Source organism: Copadichromis virginalis, linkage group LG6, assembly GCF_057382275.1.
Source record: "Copadichromis virginalis isolate Kocher_CV1m ecotype Utaka linkage group LG6, C_Virginalis_male_GT1.1, whole genome shotgun sequence".
NCBI classification, from domain to species: domain Eukaryota; kingdom Metazoa; phylum Chordata; class Actinopteri; order Cichliformes; family Cichlidae; genus Copadichromis; species Copadichromis virginalis.
Window position 1 is genome coordinate 41047654 of NC_140623.1, and position 14782 is coordinate 41062435.

Sequence of the window (14782 nt, forward strand, 5' to 3'; positions counted from 1 at the left end):
AGAAACCCTGTGACTGTGCTGCAGTATAAAATGACTCTGTCTGCGTCTGTGTGTAGTTTTGGTCGTATTACAACTTTTATTATACTAATTTTAGTTTCTGTGCACAGACATCGACTTTAACTCCAGAGCATGACGGCAATTATTCTCCATCATTTGCAGAAAAACGTTTGGATTTTAAGATTTCAGAGTGATAGTGGGTGATTTCTTTGTGTTAGTGTGACTGAATCGGAAATATTGGTAGCTCTTCCCACTAAACCAGTGCAGAACCAGCTCTGGTTTAGTCCTCCATTGAACCAGCTCCCACTGTGGCCGGTTTGGAGACTGAACGCTGGGTAGCAGAAGCTGACGTAACTGTCATGGCAGTAAAATACTTGTGGGATAAATGTATAAAATAATGTGAATTTCTCACCTAATGTCAGTGACTAATTATCACTTTTTACTTGTAGCATGGTATAAAATGTCACAGGACAAGCTGGAAAATGCACAGATTGTTACCAGATTACTCCTGGATCTTTGAAGCAGCTGGTCTTTGAGGATGGTTTTAGTGTGGAGCTCTGATAAGGCAGGAATGAAGCAGATATCCAGCCTGCTACAGAGAACTGCAGGAAAACCAGATTCATAGATTAATGCTGTTCAAGGATTTATGAAACACAGAATTTGTGCTACTGGCAAAACTTTTTTGTGGTTGTTGTTGATTTTTTTCTGCCATGACTGCAGTTATTTCTCTATATGAAGATTTCTAAATGAGCAAACTCCTGGTTTATGCCAAGTTTAGCCCCTGGCAGGTTAAATGAAGTGAAACTGGTTGTGTAGCTCAGTCTTTCCTCAGTCTGGGCATTGCTGTATCGCCAGGATTATTGTTAGGATTATCATGAATTAATTTGACTTCAGAGATGCTGAAAGCCTTGAGAATGGCAAGACTTAAAGTGGATCATGTCTTTAGTGGAAAGAGAAAAATGTGAGTAGCTTTGAGTGCCGTTTTATGCAACATCTCCTTGAGTATGATATGTAGGGTCAGTGACCTTTAATTGATCATAGTGTTGGTTCAGGTAGGCCATGAAGTCAGCCTACAGCTACCAAATCTCAGGTAGGTTGCACTGTATATGCTACTTTAGCCTTCACACAGGTGCTGCACACCTGCAAGCCACTTTGCAACCAGCCTCCATCCAATTATCTCCGTTTCTGACTCGGTGTCCTATCAGTGATGTCAGCTCGGTTATGTGCTGATGTTCTTCTAGAGCCATGTCAAACATAAGTGGTTGTAGATGGAAACAGGAGGGCTTGTTTTTACTTCAGTGATTCTAAACAAACTCTGTGCATATTTGTGTGATAGTTTGAAAGTGCCTAAAGGTGTAGAAAGTGAGCTCATCCAGACAGCGGTGAATCTTACGAATGATTTATTTGTATCCAACCTTGAAGAACACAAATGTATTTTCCCTTTTCTTTAATCCTGGATTTAGAAAACTCTGTAAAAGCTACAGGACAGATTAGCTTTTATACAGACAGGAAAAATCTGTATGCTGTATTAACCACTGATATTTGCGCAGATAGTTAAAACATTTACAGAGTTCAACACACGTTTAGAGAAGAACACTAGGGTGATGGTACTGTCATGCTAACATTTCCACAACCTGGGGAAAGTAAACCTGTCTGACTGCCTTCAACTGGTGCAGAACGCTGCCGCTCGCCTGTTGACCGGTTCAAAAAAAAAGAGAACACATCACTCCGGTTCTCTGCTCTCTCCACTGGCTCCCAGTTGCCTTTAGGATTGATTTTAAAATCTTATTGCTGGCTTTTAAGGTTTTAAATGGCACTGCACCTTCTTACCTGTCAGAACTCCTTAGTACTTATCGCCCCAGGAGATCTTTGAGGTCAGCCGACCTGATGCTTTTAGATGTTCCCAGGTATAAATTAAAGACAAAGGGAGAGAGGGCGTTTGCTGTGGCTGCACCCAGACTGTGGAACAGTTTACCTCCTCACGTCAGACTCTCCAAAAGCCTAGAAACTTTTAAAACCGCTCTTAAAACTCACCTCTTTTCATTGGCTTTTAGAAAGGTTTAATTTATTTGTTTTATATATTTTTATTTTGTTTTTATCAGCGAGGTGTTATTACGAAATTGTGTTCTATTGTATTTTTATCTGTATTTACTGTACAGCACTTTGGTCAGCCTTGGTTGTTTTTAAATGTGCTCTATAAATAAACTTGACTTGACTTGACTCCTGAAAATCATTCAGGAGTCAGTTTAGGTATTTATACTTGAGTATTTTCATTTTAAGCTGCTCTGTAAGTGTAATAAAAATATTAATCTTGTAAACATGAGTGCTTTTAGTTTTTATACTTTTGCTGATAGTACTTTTTAAACTCGAGCAACATTTACTTTAATGGATGCACGGGATCTGACTGATCTGTCTTACATTAAAATGCTTTAATAATGCTAGAATAATAAGATATCCTGGTCTGAATATCTAAAAATAATACAGCCTCCAGCTGAACTCATTTAAAATGTTCTTCCTTTTGCTGTTACTTTTGGCCCAGAAGTTAAATCATTTCTTCTTCTTCTGTGGAGTCCTTTAAGCAGTTCTTTTTTTCTTTTCACTTTGGCTGCTGCATCGTGCCCAGTGGAAATTCTGTTAACCAGTTTATTTGTGGCAGCAGGGCTCCCTAATTACTCGCGATCAAGCAGCTTCACTGGAGCCGTACGGCGGCATGTTGATGCCAAAACAGCCGAACGCCAAAGGAAGTTTCTGTGCTCAGAATAAGCACCGCGTGCAGAATCTTCATGTTGATATGACGTTTTAACCAGCGTGATCTAAAGATGTGTTAGTCTGTGACTTCAGAGCGACCAACATTAACTCGCAAATGAAGCGGGAATGAAAACTAGCATCGCTTTAACTGGTGTGAACAGGTGATTTGTCCCTGTGAGTCATTTAAAAGACCAAAGACTCCCCGGGGGTTAAAGGAAGCATGTCCGCTGACAGCCTGAGTAAATGACTCCATGGTGGCTGTGATGCACATGGCTCGGCCCTTATGGAGATGCATCTGAATGATGCGCCTGAGGATGGACTGTCATAATATGCAGCTTTCTTGTGTTTGTCTGGTTTCACGCTCACATTCTTTCGTGTGAAGTTTTGCCTGAAGCTCAGAACACTGTGTTTCAAATGAAGACCTTCAAATTGTGATCATTCATCACAATTTGATCATATCAACCATCAACTCTGCAGGTTTGCATTCGGATCTGTTCTGGAAACTGATCTGGACAAGCGGATTGATGAATGGATGTGTGATGAGTGAAAATGTTCCTACATTTTTGACTTCACTGTTGGGGAGCTATCGGGAGATGTGCTGTCTGTAGGGCTGAATGCCTGTGTAGAGTCAGCTGGACTGATTTAAATCTTTGGATTCTTTGTGGGGGTTGTTTTTTTTTTTTACTTTCCTCTGAGCACCTTCAAAGTCGGCGAGCTCTGCTGGTGCCCCTTTAATGTATTTGTAATGCCGCTGCTGCTCATGACCTTTCCCCTTTCTCTTCCTCTCCCCACTGTGGGTCAACTGATCTGTTTATTTATACGACCATCAGCTTCACCTCAACAAACATTCTCTCTTTTAAAAAAATGGGTTCAACTGAAGGACAGAAGGGAAATCCTCTCGTACACAGTGAAGTAAAATAGCACGGCCCGGGTGTAGAGTTTAACGCGGAGCATCGCCGAGATGGAAGAGACGGGGAGATTTGGGGTTTTTTTTTGAGTTGGACGAGGTCTTATTTGTCTGTGCTCTTTGTGGGTTTGGTGTTATTCATGTGCTCGCTGTGCTTTGTGTGAACTTCCTCTGCACAGAGTCAGATCTGTGTGCGTCTGCCTCTCTGTGCCCGTGTTTACGTCTGTCACAGTTTTTATGCTCTTATGGGAAATTAAAAGGAAACAAAGCAGAAGTGTGAGCTCTGCTTTCAGATATACAGCAGAGCACTGTTTTAGCCAATTACCTCTCCCTCTGCTGTGATTGTGTAAACAGCAGATCGATGCAGTAGCCAGGCAACTTAAATCAGCATATACTCTGTATAGGAAGAGGCCATAGGCTGCTATTGTGCTGTTGATGCCTGTGGCAGATTATGTCATCTCCAGTAATATGGAGCCTTTGTTGGGCTGATTTACTGCAGTGAGCAGCGAGAGATGACAACGCTGACTTACTGTTATTGCTGCTGCATGATAGACGTCGAACCGTCTAACTGGCGTTCAGATGAGAATGAATTTTGATAGGATGGTTTCACGTTAAGATCAATAACAACAAGATATACTTGCTTCTGTTTTCTTTTCTGCTAGCAGGAGTGAGCAGTCTTTTCTTTTTTTTGGAGCTGTCAATGAGATGAGGGAAATAGTCGTGTTTTTTCTGAGAGCCAGTTTTCTTATTTTTTGAGTGCACACAGAACGTACACATAAATCACTACACATAATCGCTAGGGGTGCAACGATACTCTTATCGATATTGAACCGTTCGATACAGTGCTTTCGGTTCGGTACGCATATGTATCGAACAATACAAAATTTGTAATTTATTTTATCAACTTTCCTTCTGACGATGCTGTCTGTGTTGAGCGCTCAGTGAATCTGCGTTTGACTACTCCGCCTAGGCTGCACTGTCGAGCGCAGATCCACTGAGCACTCAACACAGACAGCATCGTCAGAAGGAAGAGCGCAGGGCAAGCTAGCGAGACAGAAGTTAAGCTCTCCTTGCAACATGGCAAATTGAACCTCATTCAGATCTGGCGTTTGGAATTATTTTGGTTTTCATGTGAGGTATGACCCTGAAGGTAAGCGCGTCATGGACTAAAGTAAAACAGTATGTTGGATGTGCCACGCAATGCTCAATTACATGGGTGGGAACTAGTGTGTTAGCGCAGTTAGCTCGTTAACGTGTTGGCCGTCTAGCCCCACGCAGGGGTAGCTCGTTAACGGAGATTTGCCTTGTTGTGGCGTTAACGTCATTTCAACGAGATTAACGCTGACAGCACTAGTGGGAACACAACGAATATGACTGCACATTTACGCAGACATCATCCTAGTGCAAAGACAAGTGGAAGCAGACAAAAACAACAAGCATGCATGCTGCAGAAGAACACTGCCACTAGCTAACTGCTCAGCGCGGCAACGGCATAGCAACAACAACAACAACAACACACAGGCCGCCCTCTGACCCCGGAAGGACACACCGTCGCAGCGAGAGGGCGTCACCCGTCACTATAGCAACATAAATAAAACATAACTGTACAAACAGAACCCCGAATAGCCCTGACCAGCTACATAGCCCCCACCTAAGGGGTCAGTCGTCCCCGACGACCCCATTACCCCACACAAAGTCCTGCAAATGTCCAGGTGCCTTCTTTTGGCGCATCGGCCGGTCACGACCGGCGGGGGGAAAGTCACTCGGGTCAGAACATGGGGTGCCACCATCATCCCACTTCTGACACCAATGTGGCGAGCTCAGACAACGAAGAGACGGAGGTATCGTTTGGTCTTGCTTCCCGTGAGCTAGCCAGGGAGCACAGCCGTTTATTGACATCTGCAGAAGAACACTGCCGCTAGCTAACTGCTCAGCGCGGCAACCGCACAGCAACAACAACACACAGGGCGGCCTCTGACCCCGGAAGGACACACCGTCGCAGCGAGAGGGCGTCACCCGTCACTATGGCAACATAAACAAAACATAACTGTACAAACAGAACCCTGAACAGCCCTGACCCGCTACAATATGCTGCTGAGAATATAGCCCAGAAGAAGCGTATAGTATAGCTTTTATTTTGGAAAGAGCCATTTCTCTGTAATAAACTCTCTTTTCCAAAGATGAGTGATTCCTCAATCAGATACAGGTGTTACCGCGCCAGATCCGCGGCCCCGAACTGTAGTAAGGAAACCTCTGGCAGTTACTTGAAGGTTCCGTAACTGACTCGTAGCCAGCAACAGCTTACTATACAGGTCAACTCCGCTAGCAAAAAGATCGAAGGAGGCGTAGGAAACTGCTTCACCGAACTTTATTTCTTCTCTAAGGCACGAACACCGCGTACAGTGGGCTGAAACAGTTTACTCACAGCGAGCATCGCCGACACAACTCTGGCTGTCGAGGGAGTTATTATATTCCTTTTATTTATTTTCTTTTCGTCTCTTCTGTAGCTAACCGTTACTTTTTCCCCTTCTCCGCTCTCTCTCTTCACACACACACCAGGCAGTCCCGCTACACACATCCCGAATACATTTCCCATCAGGCTTCATCCTTAAAGGGCCATGCCTGTAACACAGGGCTTGCAAAATCGCTAGCCCGACGTCCCGGGGCTAGCGGGCTATTGTAGGAAGGGCTATTGTAGAAAGGAAAAATATATGTCAATGCTTTTGCATTCTTTCGGAAATGTAGCTGGGTAATTATGTCATTGGCATCGGTGAGCCACTGTCAATATGTGACATATTGAAATCGCGTTTGAATTTGCGCTTGTGTTTTGCTTTCACTTTGCAAATGTCCAGGTGCCTTCTTTTGGCGCACCGGCCGGTCACGACCGGCGGGGGGAAAGTCACTCGGGTCAGAACATGGGGTGCCACCATCATCCCACTTCTGACACCAATGTGGCGAGCTCAGACAACGAGGAGACGGAGGTATCGCTTGGTCTTGCTTCCCGTGAGCTAGCCAGGGAGCACAGCCGTTTATTGACATCTGCAGAAGAACACTGCCGCTAGCTAACTGCTCAGCGCGGCAACGGCATAGCAACAACAACAACAACACACAGGGCGCCCTCTGACCCCGGAAGGACACACCGTCGCAGCGAGAGGGCGTCACCCGTCACTCTGGCAACATAAACAAAACATAACTGTACAAACAGAACCCCGAACAGCCCTGACCCGCTACAATATGCTGCTGAGAATATAGCCCAGAAGAAGCGTATAGTATAGCTTTTATTTTGGAAAGAGCCATTTCTCTGTAATAAACTCTCTTTTCCAAAGATGAGTGATTCCTCAATCAGATACAGGGCTCGCAAAATCGCTAGCCCGACAGCGAGCTGAGTGTTGAAATTAGTGATTAAAAAACTCAATTTCTGAGCTCTTGTTTCATGTTTACGTAGCTGACCGTTTATGGAAGGAAGGCAGTGAAGCAAGGCACCCCGAAGCAAGTAAGATTCACTCCACAGGCCGTTAGAGGCATGTGGCGTGTATATTCGAGTCCATTCAGATATTAGTAATATTGAATATTTAATCAATTTTAGTATTACAGTAATATATATCTCCAGTAAATAGATCTGACAGCAGGTCAACTTATGCCAAGCTGGCCTCCAGGGTTATAATGCACAGTCGGGAAGCCTTTCTGGGATCATAAAGTTCTCTGGCACCACCCATAAATACCAAAAACTACACTTCCAGGTGGTCTCTGTGTGTCCACTTTCAGCACTGCTGATGTTTTATTATCACTCTGTGGAAGTCCGGTTCTGCCAACTTTCCCTCGGTTAAAATTTTTTCTTTAAATATAGACTCTGTGCACAAGTGTTGGTGCACACCTCTGAGCCTTTGAATTCAAGTGTTTCAGTCACAGGTGTATAAAATCAAGCACAGAGAAGGTAAAGTGCATAAACATGAATAATGCTCTGTTGACTCAGTAACTGCAGAGGTCCAAACTTCAGCTAGCATTAGCATCAAAATCAGTTTTCATAATCCACCATAATAAAAACTGTATTTCAAGTTTTTCTGATCTTTTTGTGGTCGTCTTCCTCTGGCATGCCAGGAGCTTCACGGCCTGGTTCCTGTAGCAAGGCAGCTCCTGTAGGTGTAGTGTGTTGGTGACCCAGCAGATTTGTCTGTATAGTGTAGCTTTGTATAGATTATTTCTGTTTGAAAACACATATTTATCAGTGCAGATCATTTTAAAGGCAGCTTCATAAAGAATTGTATCCTCTTCTGCTGGTAAGCCGTCGTTTTGTGTTTTCATTCCAGACATCATAGTGCTGATAGCGTCAGTGGCGGTGGTGTCAGCAGGTAGCCAGGGCAACATCTTTGCCACGTCAGTCCTGCGAAGCCTGCGTTTCCTGCAGATCCTACGAATGGTGCGAATGGACCGAAGGGGAGGCACCTGGAAGCTGTTGGGCTCTGTAGTCTACGCACACAGCAAGGTAGGCGAGGAGGGCATCTGCAGATCAAGCTTCTGATCAAGCTTCAGGGAATCTCAAGATGTTTCTGTAACGCTATGTTTATACGATTAAAACAATTAAAGGTGTTAAAGATGAAATGTTATCAGAATCAGAATCAGAAAGGGGTTTATTGCCAAATGTTGAGCAGGTTTACAACATTAGGAAATTGCTGCGGTGCTTCAGTGCAAACATACTGTCATAAATTGCGATTAAATAGGCGATTAAATGCAGTATTTATTTATTTTTAAGCTAGTAGACTAATCTTGCATGATAGTTTGATTGCTCTTCCTTGCTATTTTGAGGTCACAGAGGGTTTCATGAGCATTCATCACCTACCTAAATGTTCCTGATAAAGTGTACACCAGCACAGCTGTGTTCCTACAGCGTTGTTCGAGCAGAGCAATGAGTCAGATTAGCTGCAGTCCCTGATTTGCAGGTAACACTGGGCACATTCAGAGGTCTTGTAGAGTTCAGAGCAGGCAGTTCAGCAGCTGTTTTAGCAGCACATCAGGAAGTTGGTCGCAGTGTTTTATCATATTTATGTCTGAACCAATAAGTGACTGCATCAGAGGAAGGTTCTGTAAAGGGTCGTGACCTATCACGTCATTATTTTATTTCTGTTTCTGACCTCAGTGTTCAGAGAAAAGTGGTTTTAGGTCGATGTGCATTAAATAAATGCTCCTTTTTCCACCATTAAACTCTGAATGACCTCTTTGACTTCTGCAGGAACTGGTAACCGCCTGGTACATCGGCTTCTTGGTCCTCATCTTCTCTTCGTTCCTTGTCTACCTTGTGGAGAATAAGTTCAACAATGAGTTTGCTACGTATGCGGATGCCTTGTGGTGGGGCACGGTGAGTTTGGAGGAATTTCTGTACTTTAGTAAAAAGCCCTGATAGAAATGATTTTTTTAGCAGCTGTCAGCCAATCTCTGCAGCCACCTGACCCTCCTGAGTTAGACTTTCTTGGACATCAGCAGAGTACAGGTTTTACTCTGAGTATTTTCAGATGAGTGTGTCGTGCTCTGGATGCAGAAAAGCAGAATCCTTGCTGTTATTATCTCCTGTTCAGCTCTGCCTCTGAGCACCAACAGCCGTCCATAAACATTAGTCCTGCACGGCTCCGTTAAACACCATTATTAATCCGGCTCAGAAATTCATAATGGTGTAAAATAGCCTTTGTCATGAATGGTAATCAGAGCCTGAATGAAAAATGTTCAGGCTTCCAAATCAAAGAGGTAGATAGATGGATATCTGTACAGATGGGCAGATAAAACCGGCACAGTAATAAAGCCAAGTAAGGTTTTTCTGCCAGTTTCAGTCCACGGCCAGATACATCTGCCCCTGTCATTAAATGGTGAATACACTTCATTAAATGCTCCTTTTCAGGCTTTTGTTGAATACATGAGAATGCTTTTATCCAGCAGTCATATTTTGATGCACTAAGTACCATCAACTTAAATCATTACTGCAATTAACTCTTAATTCTATTAAAACTTCACTTGCTGACATCGAGATGTTTGAGTCCCATTTTCATTGAATCTGAGGTTTCATATTGTCAAAACGCCCTCTCCGTGTATATCTGCACAACATCATCAGATGCTCGGTAGGTCTTTGCACATAAAGGACAAGAGGAGTGCACATTCGGTGCCTTAGAAAACTTTATTTTTTCAGATAAGGCAGAATAAACATTTGAGCCGCCGGCTTTCAGCAGCGTTCTTGGAACCAAGGCCGCACAGACTGACGCCCGTTAAAGCCTCTGCGCAGGTTTAATCATTCAGATGTGATTGCAGTGCTTGAAGGCATCATTTAAAATCATGTCTCTGTATGGAGAAAATCAGGCTGTATGCAAAAGGGAAAAAGATGCAAATACAATGGAGCGATGCGTACTAGAAGACATTTAACACTGAGCAGTCTGACAGAAATAAAAGCAGTCTTAATAGATTGGTGTAAGTAAAGCAGAGGATGCATTTTCATTCAAGTCTACTAACCAAATAACCCCTTTTAATATCACTTAAAGGACCATTTCACCAAAACTGCAAAAGCTGCCTGAGGCACAAACAAAAAGATGAAACCAGTTTCTGTCCTACAACCTTTAAAAGATGCCTTTAAAAACAGGTCTCATATAGGTAGATATAGGTATAGGTATTCCACATGACTTTATAATTTCCAACTAATGACGTCTTACTGTTAAATAAAAAAACTACTAATAGCTTGTAGATGTTTAGATAAGTCATAGACAACCTCAGCGTTACCAGGTCACTTGCAAGTTCTGATACAGCACAAGTTTTAATTTTAAATATAACATTTGTTTAAAAGTTCCCTGTTTAAACAGCCAGGGGCTGCATATGAGCATCCATCAGGCCCTGATAATAATCATTGTTTTCACAGATCACCCTGACAACCATCGGCTACGGAGACAAGACGCCAAAGACGTGGACGGGGCGGATGCTGTCCGCGGGGTTCGCCCTCCTCGGCATCTCCTTCTTTGCCTTGCCAGCTGTAAGTTATTCTTTTTTTATGAATCAGTTTTCTGTAACAGGTTTTCATTTTTTTTCTCTCATAAAGTTTCCTTTTTTATGAAATTTGCTTCTTTTTTAATGTAAATTTACAACCTTATTATTGCAGTTTATAATAATAATTATTGTTGTATTGTTGTAATAGAACATTCAGTTAATTTCCAGTCACAGTAATTCAGTCATTAAATTGAATTATGTACCTACTTGAGGACATAAAAGTTCTCTGAAACAAGCTGTTTTAGCGCTTTCCTGCTCTCTTCTTATTGGCTAACTTCTGGAAGCCTGCACAGGAGCACTAGGATACTCTCTTTAAGTCACTGCTACCAGTGCACGAAACCACATCATGGTGTATTTGTGGTGTGTGTATTTATTTCTGTTTATATCATTTCAGGGTATTCTGGGTTCAGGCTTTGCCCTGAAGGTCCAGGAGCAGCACAGACAGAAGCACTTTGAGAAGAGAAGAAACCCAGCGGCCTACCTCATCCAGGTAAAACAGACACCCTGTTATTCTTTTGTCTCTGACACATATCTCTGCTTTGGGCTGGACAATGAAGACGTTAACGTTGACGATTCAATCCACTGTAGTGTTGTTAAAATCTATAAGCGACTGTCATTCTCCACTTTGTCCTTTTCCTTCGTGGACTCGACGAAACCCAGTGAAAAGCAGATATCGTCACCCTGTGCAGCCCACTTCTCTCCTCATCTTCTCAAAGCTCAATCATCTCTTTCACCTCCTACTAGTATAGCCATAGACTGTATATAAAAGATGGTCATGGCTACCATGAGATCACCATTTGGATTGCAGATTCCTGTTTTTCTTCCTTTCTTGCCGTTTTGAAAGCAGGCGTTACGAGCACAGGTGGAACCGAGGGATGTTCCACGGCTAACACATAGACAACCATCCGCACTCACATTCACACCAATAGGTGTGACAGACCCCAGCATGATGGTGGAATTGAACTCAGGACCTTTTTGCTGTGAGGCAGCTGTGCTAACCACCACTGCCCAAGGAAGATTCATGACAAGGAGAAAAAAACTGTGTGACTTTATTTATGCTTTGAAATGTCTGTTCAGCTCATCTAATCTAGATGATCTCTTGACGTTCCAAAGGCTTCTTCAGTTTTTAAAGCTGATGAGGAGTCAGTGTTGTAGGTGGCTGAAAGCATCTCTGTCCACTGAACTGAAGTGGTGTCCGACAACTCCAACTATCTGCCACCTATGATTCGGTCCTGAGGTCCCTTTCCAGACGATCTAACAACATTCAGTCCTCGTCCTATATGACCTTAACAAACGACATGATGATAGGGTGGGACAACAACTCGCAAACAAGGCCAACATGTCCGGAACGAACTCCAACGTGACAATCCTGGGTTAAATACCTGGGACTCGTCATCAGCTTTCAGATGAAATCCAGTTTGGATTAAAGCAATTGTTTAAATGTGTCAAAAACATTTCCTTCCTACTGAGCTTATTGTCTGAAACAATCCGAAAGCCTGGCAGGGTTATTTGGGGGGATGGTTGTTTTGTTTTTGTTTATTTTTTGGGGTCTGAGGAACCACGGCGATGTTAAATCAAGAGCTGAGTTACAGAGAAAACTCCTCCCACTGTATGTCTGTCTTTTTTATACAGTCTATGGTATAAAGCACAGAAACACCAACGATCCCCTCCGTCCTGCTACCTGATCTTCACTCACCTTTAGTTTCATCCTGACTTTCACTGGTGCTGACCTCACATTGACCTCCTCGTATATTTCCCCACATGCTTCCTTTTCCTTTTGTCCATCATATGCTCCCATCTCCTCCTCCTCCTCTTCATCCTGTGCATCCCCATGTTGTACCAGGCTGCGTGGCGTTATCACTCCACCGACAGCACCAGGCCCTACCTGGACGCCACGTGGCGGCACTATGAGAGCCTCCTGCCTATCCACAGGCATGTATCCATGCCTGACCGCCGGCCGACCCCAGACGTGTGACACATCCGTGTTTTAGTTTTCACTAATCAGCTCTTTTTTTTACTTTCTTTTCTTTTCTCCTCTTCTCCTGACTCCCTCTGGGGCCTTGTTTTTCTTTTGGTTTTTTTTTTTTACCTTTTTTCTGTCTGTTTATCGTTTTTTTTCTGGGAGGGGGGTCTTTTAATTTTTCCCTTCCACCTATTTTTTTTGTGTATTCTGCATGCAGTGTGTTTGGCGTAGTTATGCGGCTGATGAGAACTCGGTTTCCATTGCTACCTGGAAGCCTCACTTGAAGGCGTTGCATACCTGCAGCCCTACAAAGTAGGTACAACTATGGCAGCTGGTGTCTGTATTTGGTGTCTGTGCCACATTCCTTTCCTGCACTTCAACTTTGCAAATTTAAAGTTCATTTAGATCCTCTTTGGATTATTCACTTTTCCTGCTCTGTCCTGTCGTTTTACGTATCTGCTTTTTTTCTCTTTATTGAAAATTTATAGAAGAAGTGATTTTAGAATTTTAATTTATAAATGACAGACAATTTCCAGGCTCCATTAATGTAAAAAAAAAAGCTGACTCCATCTGCTTCTCTATAAATGTCTCCGTCTGTGCGCTGAGTGCTCAACGGGCCAGGAACGTTCGCTGCTTTGAGGGACCAAGGCAGCAATTTTAGCCGTCACCCTTTCATAGCACGTCTATTTATGACTCCAATTGTGGCTTCAATGACCCAATCGGGCTTTTTGAACTCAAAGCCCTCATCTTCTCAAAAGCCCAGGGCCCAGAGTGATTTAGAGGGACGCACCTATTTCAGTCTGTCAGTGTGTCAAGGTTTAGCTGTAGTGCAGCTTTTTTACAGAAAATGATGAGGGATGCGGAAAGAGTTGAGAAATTTCCCCCAGTGCCGTCAAACCGTCAACTTCCATCAAGTGGTTCTTCATATTACTGTCAATGACAGGAAAGTTGGTATTTATAATAAAACCATACGTAATTTTACCTTCATAGTGCGAATCTTTTCAAATTTTACAGCCCTCAAAGTACAAAAGGGATGATTTTAAATTAAAGGCTTTTTAAGTGTCAGTATTTATTATATCCACATGAAACCTTCAGGACTGAAAATCACATTTAATCTCTTTTAAAAACTGCTACCAAATCACCACGAGTGTCACAATCAAGGTTTTATTTAAGTAAGATTTGTTTTTCTCTACAACAACAGGGGTGGGGAACTCCAGGCCTCGAGGGCCGGTGTCCTGCAGTTTTTAGATGTGTCCTTGATCCAACACAGCTGATTTAAATGGATAAATTACCTCCTAAAAAGTTCTCCAGAGGCCTGGTAATGAAGTAATCATTTGATTCAGGTCTGCTGACCCAGGGACACCGACCCTTGAGGCCTGGAGTTTGACACCGCTGCTCTATAAACATCTCTGAGCTTCAGTATCTCGTGATACATCCTAGCGTTTCAGATCGTATTCAGTAACACAACTTTAATGTCTGCAGTGTAGAGGAACAGACGCCCCAGAGAATTCACTTCAAAAAGTGCATTCTGGGTAAACTTTAAATGCTCATATCACCATGTGAGATGCGCGTCTGCTCAAAACAAGTCATGACATGAAAGTTCTCCTTTCACCTACCTGACTTTGTGTGAGCGGTGTCAGAACAAGTTTCTAAAAAGCCCAATCCGAATCATCCTTGGTGTTCACGTGTTCTTTATAACCGTTTGGACCGCGTCACCAAAGTTGACATGTTTTTGTCTGAGTCGTAGGAGTGTTGCATGGCTGCAGGTGCTTCTCAGCATTCAGAAACCGCTTGAAGGCCAATTCACAGGTTCCATGTTTGCGCCTCACCTGGTTTCTGTCTTAAGGTGTCACACTTTAAATGGGACCACACATTATTTTTATTCGTGTCCCCACATATTGAGGCACTGTCCAAATTTTTATTGGCTCCAGTTCACAAACGTAAACACACCTCACCAACAGATGTGCTGACTCAAGGATGCTGGAACTCAAAGATAATTTCCAGGCACGGCAGCAGCTGACATGTCGCATAACAGCATAAAAACAAACTTTAGCTTCTACTTCTGCTTATAAAAGTTGGGAAAATGGAATTAAGTTAAAAAAAACTGCAAGCTGTGTTCCTTTTCTTAAATTGTCTCAATGTCAAAAAAAATT

At 43.1% G+C, this 14782-nt stretch overlaps 1 protein-coding gene across 4 annotated transcripts in view; it reads left to right on the forward strand.

Moving 5' to 3' along the window:
• kcnq5b (potassium voltage-gated channel, KQT-like subfamily, member 5b) overlaps positions 1 to 14782 on the forward strand; it is a 138152-nt gene that overhangs the window by 107647 nt on the left and 15723 nt on the right. For all 4 annotated transcript variants that reach the window (XM_085460469.1, XM_085460470.1, XM_085460471.1 and 1 more), the window contains exons 4-8: positions 7960 to 8135; positions 8880 to 9005; positions 10542 to 10652; positions 11061 to 11156; positions 12847 to 12941. In XM_085460469.1, coding sequence (XP_085316595.1) covers positions 7960 to 8135; positions 8880 to 9005; positions 10542 to 10652; positions 11061 to 11156; positions 12847 to 12941 — 604 coding nt within the window. The remainder of the gene's footprint in view (positions 1 to 7959; positions 8136 to 8879; positions 9006 to 10541; positions 10653 to 11060; positions 11157 to 12846; positions 12942 to 14782) is intronic.